Raw genomic sequence first — 12,815 nt, forward strand, 5'->3', positions numbered from 1 at the left:
CTGGCTTCGAGGTATTCATGTTGTGGATCACGCGAATAGTAAAACCCCAAGGCTGCGGCGCTAATCATCTGCTTCACGGATCAGCATCATATCATATCATTTGGCATCGCCCGCCAGCCTTGAGAACACAACCAATACAGTAGACATTCCTTCAGACTCCAAGACCTAACCCCTTTAGCTCTCTGACCATCGGTTGGCGAGGTGCAGTCTCCCGGGGCTTGTAAGAGGACATAACATCCATGCCACTTGTCAGGTCCTTCAGCAACCAACCATGTATATCACCACATTACCAGTGGATGGAAAAACCTCCATGCGTTCGAAGGGGAAGACAGGTTCTTTCGGGGGCCAATAAAAGTACCGAGATAGGATGATGGCGCGAGCCATCATCGCCCAGCTATTGCCATCGCGGAAGCAAGCAAATAGAGATCAATCAAGTCAGTCATGCCGGGAGCTTTTTATGACCCTACGTGTATCAGGATAGAACTAAAGATGAAATGACTGTCGATATACTGCTGTTCGCTCTGCTTCAGAAGTGGTCGAGATCTAAATGCCGACCATGTCCAATACTTTCGCTGCGTTCTAATTCCGGAGCCCCATGACATCGACATCACGATAAACCGAACCGAAACTTGGCAACGATGCGTGTCCCGAGCATGCCTTCGGCAGTTTAGGACGACGAGTCAAGGCCGTCAATGCCCCAGAATTGCTCAGCATTGAAAGTATCGGCGGAAACAGGCTTCCAGGGATCGTTGAAAGCAGAGAAGAGGAAAAAGGTCGCCAGGATGGTCTGAAAAGGCGGCCCTGATTGACTCGATGGCGATGCTCTGCTGGCTGCGGCCAGGAACCGCAGCCCGGTTAACAGTTCCCTGCCACGGCCATTCCAGTCTCACTGACAACCATGCGCGTGGATGGATCGGCCAGCTTTCGACTGCACCTCAAAGACCATGGCGGTAAATGAAAGAGCTTGCTTCATCGGCCGGAATTGTTTCCGTCGAAGAACGGATGGACATTCATTGCGCAGTAATCAGACTCGTCACACAACTCAGGATTGTCCCGGACAGCAATGAAGGTGTCCACAGTGACGACAGGGCCTTCATAACCGGCATCCCTGAGAAGCGAGCGAGTTTGACTCATAGCCGAGACCACCTGGGAGGGAGTGGCAGCCTTTTTGTTCACAAGCTCGTTGCCAACGCTGACAGTATCGACGATCGACCATTCTTCACCGACGGCTTCAACAATGGACGCGACTTGCTGATCGATGCCTGCAAGCTCAAAAATGCCAAGGAAGAGCTTGAGACCAGCTTTTTTAGCAGCCGGGACAACCTTGGCCACCTGCTCACAGTCGATTCCGTAAATGCGGACCATCGAGTACTTTCCTGTGAAAGTGACAAAGTCATCATGGACCTGGTTGGCTGACTTGCAGTCACCCGATGCAGTGTACGGTGCGTAGGCAATGCCCGGGAGACTGCTCGCAGCCGAGCTGGACCCGGTTTTGGAACTGTCTGTGGCAGCAGGAACGTCCGTTTTGAGAGTCGAGCTGGCGTTGGGTGTCGAATCCGCAGATTCAAGAGTGATGACTTGAGTCTCGGCAGGCACAAACAGGACGTCTCTCGTGGCGGTGTGCTGACCAGAGCCGTCCTTGCCTTTGTAGACCACAACCTTGGGTACTACGGTCGGAGATGAAACAGAAGTGTCCACGACTGTCAACAATTGTTCCGCACGGCGCTCAGCATGAAGCAACCGATGCCGGTAGTTGCCTATAAGTTCGGTTAGGGAAGTCAACAGACAGACGATTTCGATGTGTTCCTACCAGTCGGCTTCGCTTGACAAACAGCCAGCAGGCCAAGTGTCACAGCGGCAGGAAGAGAAAACATGCCAGCCCTCATGATGAAGTGGAAAATGAGCGCAAAGGCTCTAAGATTGGTTAAGGAGTGAGGGTGCTTGGCCGTACCGCGACTTCCACGAAGGATAAGTTAGCACGTTCCGTCATGGCAGGTTCCTCAACCACAGAACCAAGTCTGGGACGGACATACCGGCTGAACAAGCAGAGAGTAATGAGAGAAGACTACAACAGTGTCCAGGCAGGACAATCGCGCAAGAAGGAGACAGGAGAAAAGAAGGTAGAGCGTATGCTGCGGCGCAACGATTGCCGGGGTGCAAGGAAGAAATAGTACGACCGCGACACGCATACTACATACCACGAGCAGCATTGGCTGCTGAATGTAGCCAAGAACCCCCAAAACATTGAGAACACGGACAGAAATGAGGGAGAGGGGGAGGGGGCGGGACAAGTCGCGACTGGAATGCAGTGCATGCCAGACTTCGCTACCCCTCTACACCCCCTCTCTCTCTTGACGGTTTGCCATCGCAAGGGATACTCGCCAATTGGTCTTGGATCAACATCTTCGCTTCACACCTCCTGGAGTTCGCAACCGACAAGCATCTGAAAGTGCATTTGTGATAGCTGTTGATACATACCGAATTAAGATTAAATTGTCGATCCTGAAGAATCAGCTAACTTACCCTCACCTGCCATGTCTCAACAGGCCATGAGGATAACCTCTTCTGCGATTCGCATTCCATTGTACACACCTGTGCCTCCAAAGCCAGCTGGGAATCACACAGCCTGAAACCGAATGTTTTACAGCGTGTTGCTCCATCACGCGCTTCGAATGCTGGCCTTTCGGGTCATAACTTTTGTAATGGCATGTCGGGATCGTTACCCCCGCCTTCTCGATATCCTTCTTCGACAGGCCCGACGTCACGCAAATCTTGAGGGCCGGCTGAACCCTGCCACCCGTCGTCACGGGGTCCCAATGCTGTTTAGCAGTGGCGTCGTCTTGAGTCTAGTGATAAGAACCCCGTTGGCTAGAGCCTGCATTGCCCAGAACCGTTAGCAAATCCACTCGTAATAACGAGGACATGAAATCGAACAGGAGTGTTATACCTCATCAACACAATCCTGCAAGAGACGCTCTTGCTCCACCATGGAAAGATTGCGGGCTTCAACTACATCACCCTTCAGCACCAGTAGCATGATGGGATTCTCGGGAACGCTGGTGCACGTCACCCAGTCGCTGCGGGGGTCGAGTTGCGCCCGCATCGCCCGAATGTTATCGCGACACTGCGTCAGTATGTCGGGGTTAGATTGGAGCACGCTAACCGTCTCGCTAGCTGTAACAGCCAGCATCGCGGGAAGAGCTGCCGAGAATGTGTAGGATGCTGCGGATATGCGCTGATGCTCAACCACATCTTTAGCCCCGGCGCAAAAGCCGCCGCCGGCGCAGAGAGGTCCGGCCAGAGACCCAATGATCATGTCTACCTGCGTAGGATCAACGTTCTGCGCCTCCGTCAAGCCTCGTCCAGTTCGACCCAATGTGCCAAAGGACCATGTTTCGTCGAGGATGATGCGGAACTTGTACTTTTCTTTGAGTTCGACGAGCTTCGGCAGGTCAATGCTGTCACCTGTGGTCTCGAAGAGGCCCTCGGCGACAATGAATCGCCTTGTAAGTCTCTTGCCGGCCTGTTCTTTGACAACCTTTTGCATCACGCGCTCAAGGTCGTCCATGTCGCCATGCTGGTACCACTTGATGCTGCTCCTGGAAATCTCCAGACCTTTCCGGATAGAGTAATTTACGGCCCGATCAGCGACGATAATGTCGCCGCGCTTACAAAAAGCTGGGATGACGCTTGAGATTGTAGAGAAAGCCTGCGCGTACACGATACAACTCTCTGTACCAAGGTACGCTGCAATGTCTGCCTCTGTCTTCATGTGCACATCCTGTGTTCCGTAGAATTGGGGGGGACCGCAAGGTCCTACCCCATATGTTCGCAGTGTTTGAATTGCTTTCTCTTTGATCTGTTCGTTGGCATTGAAGTTGTAGAAATTGTACGTCGCAAGATTTGTCACGGTCCGCCCATTCCCGAGCTTCGATTTAGGTCCAGTCGGGCTAGACGATCGTCAGTTAATAGCTGAATGGTTTCTCTCAATACTTGATCTGGTCAAATCTTACCCGACGATGATGGGAAGCTTCTCAGCCTCCATCTCTTCAAAGGCAGTCTGAGCACCCACAAGAGGCTCAGGTGTCCAATCTTCCACCAACTCGTCGATTTCCTAGTCCCGTATTAGCGAACAAGGTAAGTTGCCTCAGATCACAACCTCAGGGGTCGTACGTCGTCGCGAAGCTTGACATAATTCTGTTTCTGGGTCGAGTAGGAAGGCGACAGAAGATAGCGGATGAAGAAGATGACGAGGACCAATTCCAGAGCGGACCGAATAGGATCATTTTGATAGCTAGACTGCACGTAGCGCACCAGGACCGCTGAGCCAGGGACTTTCTGAAAGCTCGTAGCGGCGTGTCGCCACCAAGAAGCCACCAGGGTCCGGATTTCGTCGGGATCCATCGTAAAGTTGACGTATCCTTCCTTTGACGACGGAAAACGTTGGCTGAAACAGGATATCTCGCACGAGGGGCTGTCGTTAGACTGGTGTCTGATTTTCAGTGGTTGAAGGGGCTTTGGGAAAAGGTACCCTCCATGCATGTGAAGGATATACTCCGTAACAGGGGAGCGGCGCTAGGTGGGTCTCTATGGTAGGTAGGGCAAGCAACCCAATATGACAGACGTGGGATGTGACAGAGGAAAAGCAGCAGACGCGTACAAGAGAAAGGGAGACCCACAATGCTGCGCCTTATACCTCGGGTGCCTAAATTTAGCGTCAGTACTTCGTATGATCATATTCGAGTAGCAGAGCATAAAATATCGCTCATTGAATCAGGGCATATAACGAACTGCATATCTAGTGTCCCCTACATTACCTATGTTTCACAGATATGCATGGCCTCGATTATGTATTGAGCTGGGCACTTGCTGAGATGTACATTAAGCTTTTTTAGGCAGGCTGTGACCATTCTATGTACTAGGCAGGGCTCCGGCTGTATCACCTATGCGCTCCACAGACACAATAAGCACCGAGGACATAAGAGTTTTCAGACGATCTGACCTGGCAAGTTCATACTATACACAATTCTAAGGCCCAACTTCCCATTACCGCGTGAGACAAGACTATTGCTGCATAAAGAAACAAAATGCCCAACAGGGGGCTCGCATCCGCCTACCCTGTTCCCCGTACGTCGACATGTCAAGTGCTCCAATCTGTCGCCATGAGTGAAATGAATCTTAGGGGACACACTACACAAGCCTTGCTGGTTGACTTATAGAAGACGGACCATCCTGTCGTTGGCGCCCCTTGTCGCCCGAGCGTTGCCGCCGAGCGAGAACGTGGAAATTGTCAGGGCGACTCCGGTGTAGTCGTCGCCCTTGGGGCCCGTCTCGGTCTCATTTCGTGTGTCATCATGGTCAAGCCCGTTCGGCTGGACCAGTTTCATGCCACTGACCAGGTTTCCAAACTGCTTTTCAGGGTCCAGGACATCCAGATTGCCGACAACAACGGGTCCAGCGATCAAAGCCACAAAGACGACAAACATGACAAAGTAGAGCACAGCATAGCGGAAAACACGCTTGCGCCTAAGCTTTGATTGCTTCATCGAGTAGATGGGCGGACGGATTTGGCGGCTTGATAAATATTAGTCTTGTGTTGCGTGAAGGAGTGATTGCAACGTACCTGGGCCGCAGCCAAAACAGCATAATAGAATGAAGCATATCGATTTTCGGAATCAGGATCAAGGGCAACATGAAGAATAGCAGTGTGTGGCCGAGCACGAAATCGGCCGCAAACATGCTCAGCTCAGTGATTTTGCAGAGGAATTCGCGGGCCGGTTGGGAAACCGAGTGCCAACCCATGGAATACCATTTTCCTGTCCAGAATGCGATGTTAGACTGGTCAGTCTTGATCTCGCGCGTCAATGTCAACGAGACAATGAGCTTGAAGATGAACCGCTGGATAGCTACAACGGCGATCATTCCGCACAGAGTTCTAGCAAAGTTGAAGCTCTCCAGCACGAACAAGACTTCGAAGAAAACCAGAAGCATGATGACTGCGATTGCGTGAGCAATAGCGGCTAGAACGCTGCCGAACTTCTTGCAGCACATGCTGAGAAGAGGACCCATGAAACATGCCATGCAGAAGAATACAAGCAGCGCGCCCGCATTAATGGCAAGTGGCGCCAAAGCGATGACGCCGATCCTGATCAATGAGCTCGTCGGTGCGATTGTGACGTTAGGATTGTTATCCTCGTTTACTCCAGTTTGCGCGTTGATGTAGAGAAACGGTACAACCGTCACAAGAACCAGGACGAACGGCCAGGCAATTTCGCCCCAGAAGAGGTTCGCGATTGCGGCGCGAGGCACATCGGCGGACATTTTGCCGGATGGGTCGCCGAGTGCCTTGCGCTTATAACCAGTAACGCGCGTCCTGGAAAGTCGGCAGAAAGCAATCCACGAGGATGCGTGAGACCGTGAATTACCGCGCGAGAGCCAGCGGAGGAAGTCGCGATAGTCGATGAAGAAATCGCTCCAAGCGAACTGGTGAGGGTTATAGAGGAAGGGAGAGATGACCAACGCCATCAGGGTGATCCAGAAATAGGTCAAAGCCGCCTGCCAGATGGTGACCGTGGCGAATAGGAGCATCATGAGGAGTCGAGAGCCAAAGTAGATGGAAGGGCCGGCGAAGCGGGAATAGAGAACACCAAATGGAATGCGAGCGGTGGCAAACCCACGACCAGTACCGATGTACCCGAGCGCCGCCAAACGACAGATCTTGTTGGACCGAATTGGCGTAAATTTGGCAAACGAAGACCTCGAAGAACGGCGAGAGCGAGCAAATTTGCTTTGACAGACGTTTGGCAGCCCTCCAAAATCCTCGTTCCGTAAGCTCTTGCACGAATAGGGGGACAAAAGACAAGAAAATGACGAAAATAATCGACAAAATACTGCGGTAGACCCAGTCCTGAATCGCGTCCGTGTTGGCGCAGCCAGTAGGAAAAAGAGCGTCGGTGGGAGGAACGTTTCGGTTGTAATTGCAGGGAATGGTTTCGTGGCGAAGGGCGCCCAAGTTGAGCAGGCAGATCATGAACATCTGAATGGACAACATGATGAACATGTTGTTGATGTGAAATCCAGCGTGGGCGTAGTAGAAGGACAAGAACCTGTCAAGAGGGAGTTGTGTACCAAGATAATAATACTCTCGCGAAAGCATTTGTTCTCCCATACCGGTACCGATCTTGGTGACGAAGTTCAGAATCGATCCGAAACCCAGATCACGACCCTTGCCGCACTGGTAGTATTCGCAGTGTTTGATACGACCACCACGAATGACAGCTTGCATACCAGCGTAGATATCCTCGTTCAGATGTAGACCCTTCTGAGCTTTGGAAACTCCACCTCGGGTGGTCATGAAGATACCATTGAGGAAATCGGGGTGCCCATAGTGTAGCTTGCCACCAATTTCAGCCAAAGTACGTGCAAATAGCGTGCCGAACGTCTGCTCCTTGCCAGCGGCAACATCACCAAGGATGCCGATGTTCTCTGAGAAAATATACTCGCGAGCGCCCAGGATAGCAACAGGAGAGAATGCTTTGCTCTTGACGCCAGGGGTGTAGGGCGAGGCCGTATCGGTCTTCATCTCCTCGAATTCGGCTAGGACGCTGCGAATCTTGAGACACTCCTCAAGGTAGTTGTCTTGGTTGGCGTCAATCAGCTGGATGTATTCGCCGCGATAGAAGATGATGGAGTGGTTCTGGTTGTCTGATTTGCCGTCTCCGAGGACAGGGTTGCCAGAAAGCTGAATACGGAACTTGGGTCTTCTCATGCCATTCTCCATGATTTCGGAATGTCCGTCAATCAAAGCGGAGTAGAGGCGGGGCTCTTCACCCTCCGCAACGGGCAATTCTTCGTCCAGGTAAGCAATTTGCAGGTCAGGGTAGGCGCGGAGGAGGAATTCAGTATTCTCCATCTCCTCCTTCTTGAACTTTGCGTAACGCTGCATGGAGACGATGATTTTGAACTTGCGGCGCGCCATGCGCTCAAGCTCACGCTCGAGCTTGTCAGAGTTGCCACCGAACATCTGAACCACTTCGGGGTTCTCAACACGATACAAAAGCTTGATGGCGCGGCTGTAGTTCATGAAACCAGAAATCGTGCGGTACAGTGTTTGAGAGCGAAGCGATGCCCAAATACGAGTGCGGAGTGTGTATTCAGGGGCAGATGATTTGAAGCCGATGCAGTAGAAGGGCAAGTCGTCAATCTTGCTCTTGGCGGCATCCTTCTCTGGCTTCTCGAGCTCGCCGTTGAATTGAGAGGTTTCATCGGCGAGGATTTTGGTGTCTTTGACAAAGCAGTCCCACTCGTGAGGATGAAGCTGCTTGAGGTATTCGAGCAGAGTAACACGGGAGTACGGCTCATCCTCCCGAATGATCTCGCGAAGTGAGAGCAAAATCTTCTCGCTATAGTGGGGGATGAGAACGGAGAATGTCGGCATGTTATCCACAGGCAGAGGCTCTGGAATCGGGGTGGAAAGCGACTGGGCGAAGAAAGACAGGCGACGTTCAGCCTCGCTATCAGCGGGGAAGAATTCAGTGCTGAAAGACTTGTGCCTCCTGTGAGACGAAGAACGTAGGGGCTCGAAGGGTTCGCTTGCCCTCCTGTTCGGAAGGGACCTGGTGGTATAGCAACTTCTGAACGTGGTCGATAGCAAGCAGGTGCTCCCGGTACATGGAGATGACGATGGCATTCCAGACCTGGGAGATCAGGACCTTGGGCTTGTACTTGATCTCCATGTCCGTGGTGGCCAGTACCTTCGAGTAGATGCGCTTAGGAAGGCGGGAGAAAATATTCCTCCAAGGCGTCCAAATCGAAGAACCGATGTAGAATGATCGAGCGATGGAAAACAGGGTGTTCATCAACACGTACCACAGATAGGTGTCCAAGAAGAAGAAAATAACATCAGTGAATGCCATCAAGCCCAGCAGAATGATACCCTGCTGCTTGCAGAGGACATCGGCCATGCCAGTGCCGAACAGGGAATCGCCCTGGCACTTGAGCTTCATGATGAAAAGGTATTTGATCGGATCCCTGAACGACAGGGCCAGATAGGCATATGACACGCCAAGTTTGACGCCAAAAATAGCGGCCCAGAGGCCGTAGGACATTGCGAGAGCATTGCCCTTGAGGCGAGGGTAGCTTGCGGTGAAGGTTTGGCTGGCCACGTACTTCCGGGAGTTCTTGGTCAGATAGCTGCCGAACAGGCCTCCCAGCGGCATAACGGCGAAAAAGAGGAAAGTGAAGACGGCAACCAAGAATTGGACGATGCCCAGAATTTTGGCAATCTTTTCCTGTGCAGCTGTGGCGACGAACAAGATGTAGACACTCGGACCAATGTTGATGGCGAAGATCAAAATCAGGAAGAGTAGTCGCTTGGTCAGATGCTGCGCTCCAGCCCAGCGCGAGGGACGTATTCCCATTCAGCAAGTGTGGCGAAAATTTGGATCAGGGAGGCAATGCTGCCACCTAGAGCGACAACAGACCAGTACTTGGAAGCAACAGGGTCTTGGTCGACTTGTTGTTCGTAAGATGGTCCGATGATCAGACTTGGTGCGTTGAAAGAGGTGTAGAACCAGAACATGGTAAGATGAATGATCCAGATGCGGTTGAAATTAACAAGCAAATGGAACCATGACCTGGACTCCTTGTATGTCTTGAAGAAGCATTTGGGCCAGTTGATCTCTGCGAACTTGAGATAGCGTTCGGCAGGGGCGAGGTCAACCAAGCGGGACTTGTCGCCAAGGACAATGCGCTCGATGCCCTCGGGATACCAGAATAATTGGTTGCAATCATCGTAGCCAATAATTTGATGGTGATCACGTTCCCGGCGCACGTAAACGCCATCCGAGATCTCGTAGCCCTGCTCCCTGCAATACTGATATAGAGGCGTGATGACATTGTTCAGGAAGGTGAACTCTTCAACAGGTTCAACCAGGTTCTGGCAAGCCGGAGAGTTGAGATAGTCATCCGCACACTTGAAGATGAAGCAGAGACATTCAGGCATGAAGCGAACCTGGTTCGCCTCGCCCCAACACAGCAGATACAAGGCGATCTGGCGGGTGCGATCGTGTTGTGACATGCGGTTCATGCGGGTCTTCCAGCGGTACTCAGCAGCCTCGAGGCTGTCGTCATTTTCAAGATCGGCCAGCGCCTCATCCTCGGTCTGGTCCTTGCTCTTCTTATTCTTCTTGTTCTTACGCTTGAGACCCTTGCCCTTTACGTTGGCGAAACCGACAGCGTCGTCGAGGTCGAGGTGAGCGGCAAAGTACCACTTGCGGTAGTTGGCGTTGTCTCCGCCGATATAGTCTGCGTGAAGGGACAGGAGCGCTTGGTTGGGGGTCATGCGAGAAGCACGCGAATCTAGCAAAGTCATGAGGTGATCGTACATGTTGCGCATGCTGTCACGCTGGAAACCAAACTTGGCGGTCAGATCCAGAAAGATATCCTCAACCTCTTCCTTGGAGAGCGGGATCTGTGCATCCGAAGTCCAAGCAGGATACGGCTCGCGAGATCGCTGCCCAGCAGGAAGGGCGTTGCTGTAGTCCATGCCGTAGTTGGGAGTTGAGGCGCCAGAAGAGCGATTGCCGCCGTACGAGATCTGAGATGAGGGAGGCCTGTACCCGCGGCCGCCCGAGGGATCAGCGCCGTAGCTGTTGGAGCGCTCATCCCCACGACCGTAGTAGTCCATATCGGTGGCTCGAGCCATGTCGGACCTCATTGTGAAGTCGCTGAAGGTTTCAGAGTCCTCTTCAGAACCCTGACGTCGGCCACCTGAGCCGTAGCCCTGGTTGTAGTCCTGGTCGTAGTACGCCCCTTGTCCCTGCTGGCCATTGTGTCCATTGTAGTAGTCATCCTGGTACTGGTCCTGGCCGTCGTAGTAACCGCCATCTTGCTGATAGGGATTGTTGGGGTCAGCATTGTAATAGCCCCTGAGCAATGTTAGCGTGGCACTCTGGGAATTCGCGATGGATCAACGCAAGGGCGTCTGATTAGAACATACGATTCGTCGTAGTACCCATCGTTGCCCTGTTGGCCACCACGAGCGTCGTAGCCTTGGTTGTCGTAATAGTACTGGTCGTTATTGTCCTGATAGTACCCATCGTTTGCAGTGCTACCTTGCTGGTTTCCCTGTTGACCACGCTGCTGGCCGTAGCCGTCATCGTAGTCCTGGTGGCCACCGGCTGGATAGCCCGACATGATGGCGAAGACTCCTCAGCTGCTGTCGGATTCGACACGAAGCGTGGATGCAGTGGCGCCGGAAGTCACGGAAGCGCGGCAGGTCGGCTGGGAAATGTGTCTTTGAGTTTTGATAAAGAAGATTCTCGTGATTTTGTTTGGCTGGTCGTTCTGGTCGAACGAGCGAGGCGTCCGGTGCTTACTGCTGAGTCCGGGGCGATGCGGTCGCTGCTCCTCAACGGGTCAAACGAGTGGCGATGGGAGCGAGAGACTAGGCTTGAGACTGCCTGTGTATGCTCATCTGGCGACGAACCGAGACGAGGCAATTAAAAGAGAGAGAGGCAGCAGGAAAGAATTGACAGACAATCAACGCGGTTGATGGTCGTGCAGCATCCAATGCAAGATGCTCCAGGTGGGTAAGAAGGAAAGGGGGGTTGCGGATGAAGATGGAAATGCGAATCCAGACAATCGTACTGGAAAAGAGGAAAGGATCGAGGTTGGGAGGCGCGAGGCAGGGGGTGGCACGGGCAAAGGGGGCACTCGGCGCGCTAGAAAGAATGATGGTGGGCCAGTGACGATGGAGTGCTTGTACCGTACTGTGTGAGGGATTCCATCTGCCAAGACCTGGTATGAGGTTCGCTCAGGAGAGGTAGGTAGCGAGCAGCAGAACTTGCCAGCCGATCCTGTATCTCCTTGCAATGCCTGTGGAAAACAGTGCAATGGATTACAGATCACTGTGTTATGTGTAGAGCACACCCCTGAGCATCGTGATGCTCCTCAAGACCACTGCAACTATGTTGAAACTTTGCTCGCTATATCACAGTGCGTTCTACCGTGCCTTAGCCAGGGGCATCAGCAACACATGGCATTCGGGTTTTTGTGCACACCTACTCGTCTGAGGTGACTAATTCGTTCATCGCACTGTTTCCTGCCCCTGCCGGACTGTTACCCGTTGAGCCCACTCTGTCTCAAACTCCGCTGTACGGGTCCACACAGTGCGCTGCCAGCGTCTTGTGTCAACAGTACCTCCTTAGTGGGTCCTTCATGTTGAGGGCACGATCTGCCGGTAGACCTTATCTCCGGCCAACATTGTGCGCATCAAGATCACGGCTCCTGCGTAGTCTTGATGAAGAGGGAACAGCATTGCTAGAGAGAAAGAGCGATGAGGTTTTCTGGCTCAGTTCATGCGCAATCGTCCTTGGCTTCTGGCTCGCACACCAATCGATCTTCAACATACCGTGCAGTGGTGGGTAATCCGCGGAATGGTACTTTAAATGTGTGTACACACCGTATCGCCATCGCGGCCTACACCATTAGCGAATAGGAGCTTCGTGTAAACATGGTCCAGTTGTACCTTGCTGCCACCAACAACATTGCAAATGCAGGGGGCATCCAGCCTGTTGCCCAAACCTGGAAGGATTCGGCGGGCTGGCCGGTAATGTAGGTCCAAAGCGCGATGTGATTGGCATGTCAGTGATGGGAGCCTCCGCTGTTCCATTCTAAATACAGTGCACCGGGGCAGGGGCAGGGCGACGCGGCATCACTGGCCTGGTCATTTTCTTCGCACTAGTGCTGCCTGTTCAGCTCTTCAGTCGTCATCATTGTGTAGGCCGAACTGACATGCCCATCAATGACCGAAT

General features: G+C 52.7%; 5 protein-coding genes across 5 annotated transcripts; all 5 read right to left on the reverse strand.

The window, feature by feature from the left end:
- Positions 1–667: 667 nt before the first annotated feature.
- VDBG_07422 (serine palmitoyltransferase) lies at positions 668–4,404 on the reverse strand (the record flags this gene model as incomplete). The annotated part of the gene is made up of 7 exons (XM_003001917.1): positions 668–866; positions 1,040–1,757; positions 2,034–2,065; positions 2,593–2,819; positions 2,948–3,950; positions 4,014–4,114; positions 4,174–4,404. The coding sequence occupies 7 exons, from the start codon at positions 4,402–4,404 to the stop codon at positions 668–670; spliced, it is 2,511 nt and encodes an 836-aa protein (XP_003001963.1).
- Positions 4,405–4,968: 564 nt separating this feature from the next.
- On the reverse strand, positions 4,969–6,069 carry VDBG_07423 (1,3-beta-glucan synthase component GLS2; the record flags this gene model as incomplete). Its single annotated transcript, XM_003001918.1, has 2 exons — positions 4,969–5,574; positions 5,624–6,069. 2 exons carry the CDS (start codon positions 6,067–6,069, stop codon positions 5,214–5,216), a joined length of 807 nt encoding a protein of 268 aa, XP_003001964.1.
- A 171-nt stretch (positions 6,070–6,240) lies between these two features.
- VDBG_07424 (1,3-beta-glucan synthase component bgs4) lies at positions 6,241–8,083 on the reverse strand (the record flags this gene model as incomplete). The annotated part of the gene is made up of 1 exon (XM_003001919.1): positions 6,241–8,083. One exon carries the CDS (start codon positions 8,081–8,083, stop codon positions 6,494–6,496), a length of 1,590 nt encoding a protein of 529 aa, XP_003001965.1.
- Positions 8,084–8,344: 261 nt separating this feature from the next.
- On the reverse strand, positions 8,345–9,175 carry VDBG_07425 (1,3-beta-glucan synthase component bgs4; the record flags this gene model as incomplete). Its single annotated transcript, XM_003001920.1, has 1 exon — positions 8,345–9,175. The coding sequence occupies one exon, from the start codon at positions 9,105–9,107 to the stop codon at positions 8,532–8,534; it is 576 nt and encodes a 191-aa protein (XP_003001966.1).
- Positions 9,176–9,376: 201 nt separating this feature from the next.
- Positions 9,377–11,196, reverse strand: VDBG_07426 (1,3-beta-glucan synthase component GLS2; the record flags this gene model as incomplete). The annotated part of the gene is made up of 2 exons (XM_003001921.1): positions 9,377–10,928; positions 11,000–11,196. The coding sequence occupies 2 exons, from the start codon at positions 11,194–11,196 to the stop codon at positions 9,377–9,379; spliced, it is 1,749 nt and encodes a 582-aa protein (XP_003001967.1).
- Positions 11,197–12,815: the final 1,619 nt, after the last annotated feature.

This window comes from Verticillium alfalfae, genomic scaffold (genome assembly GCF_000150825.1).
Source record: "Verticillium alfalfae VaMs.102 supercont1.10 genomic scaffold, whole genome shotgun sequence".
Lineage (NCBI taxonomy): Eukaryota > Fungi > Ascomycota > Sordariomycetes > Glomerellales > Plectosphaerellaceae > Verticillium > Verticillium alfalfae.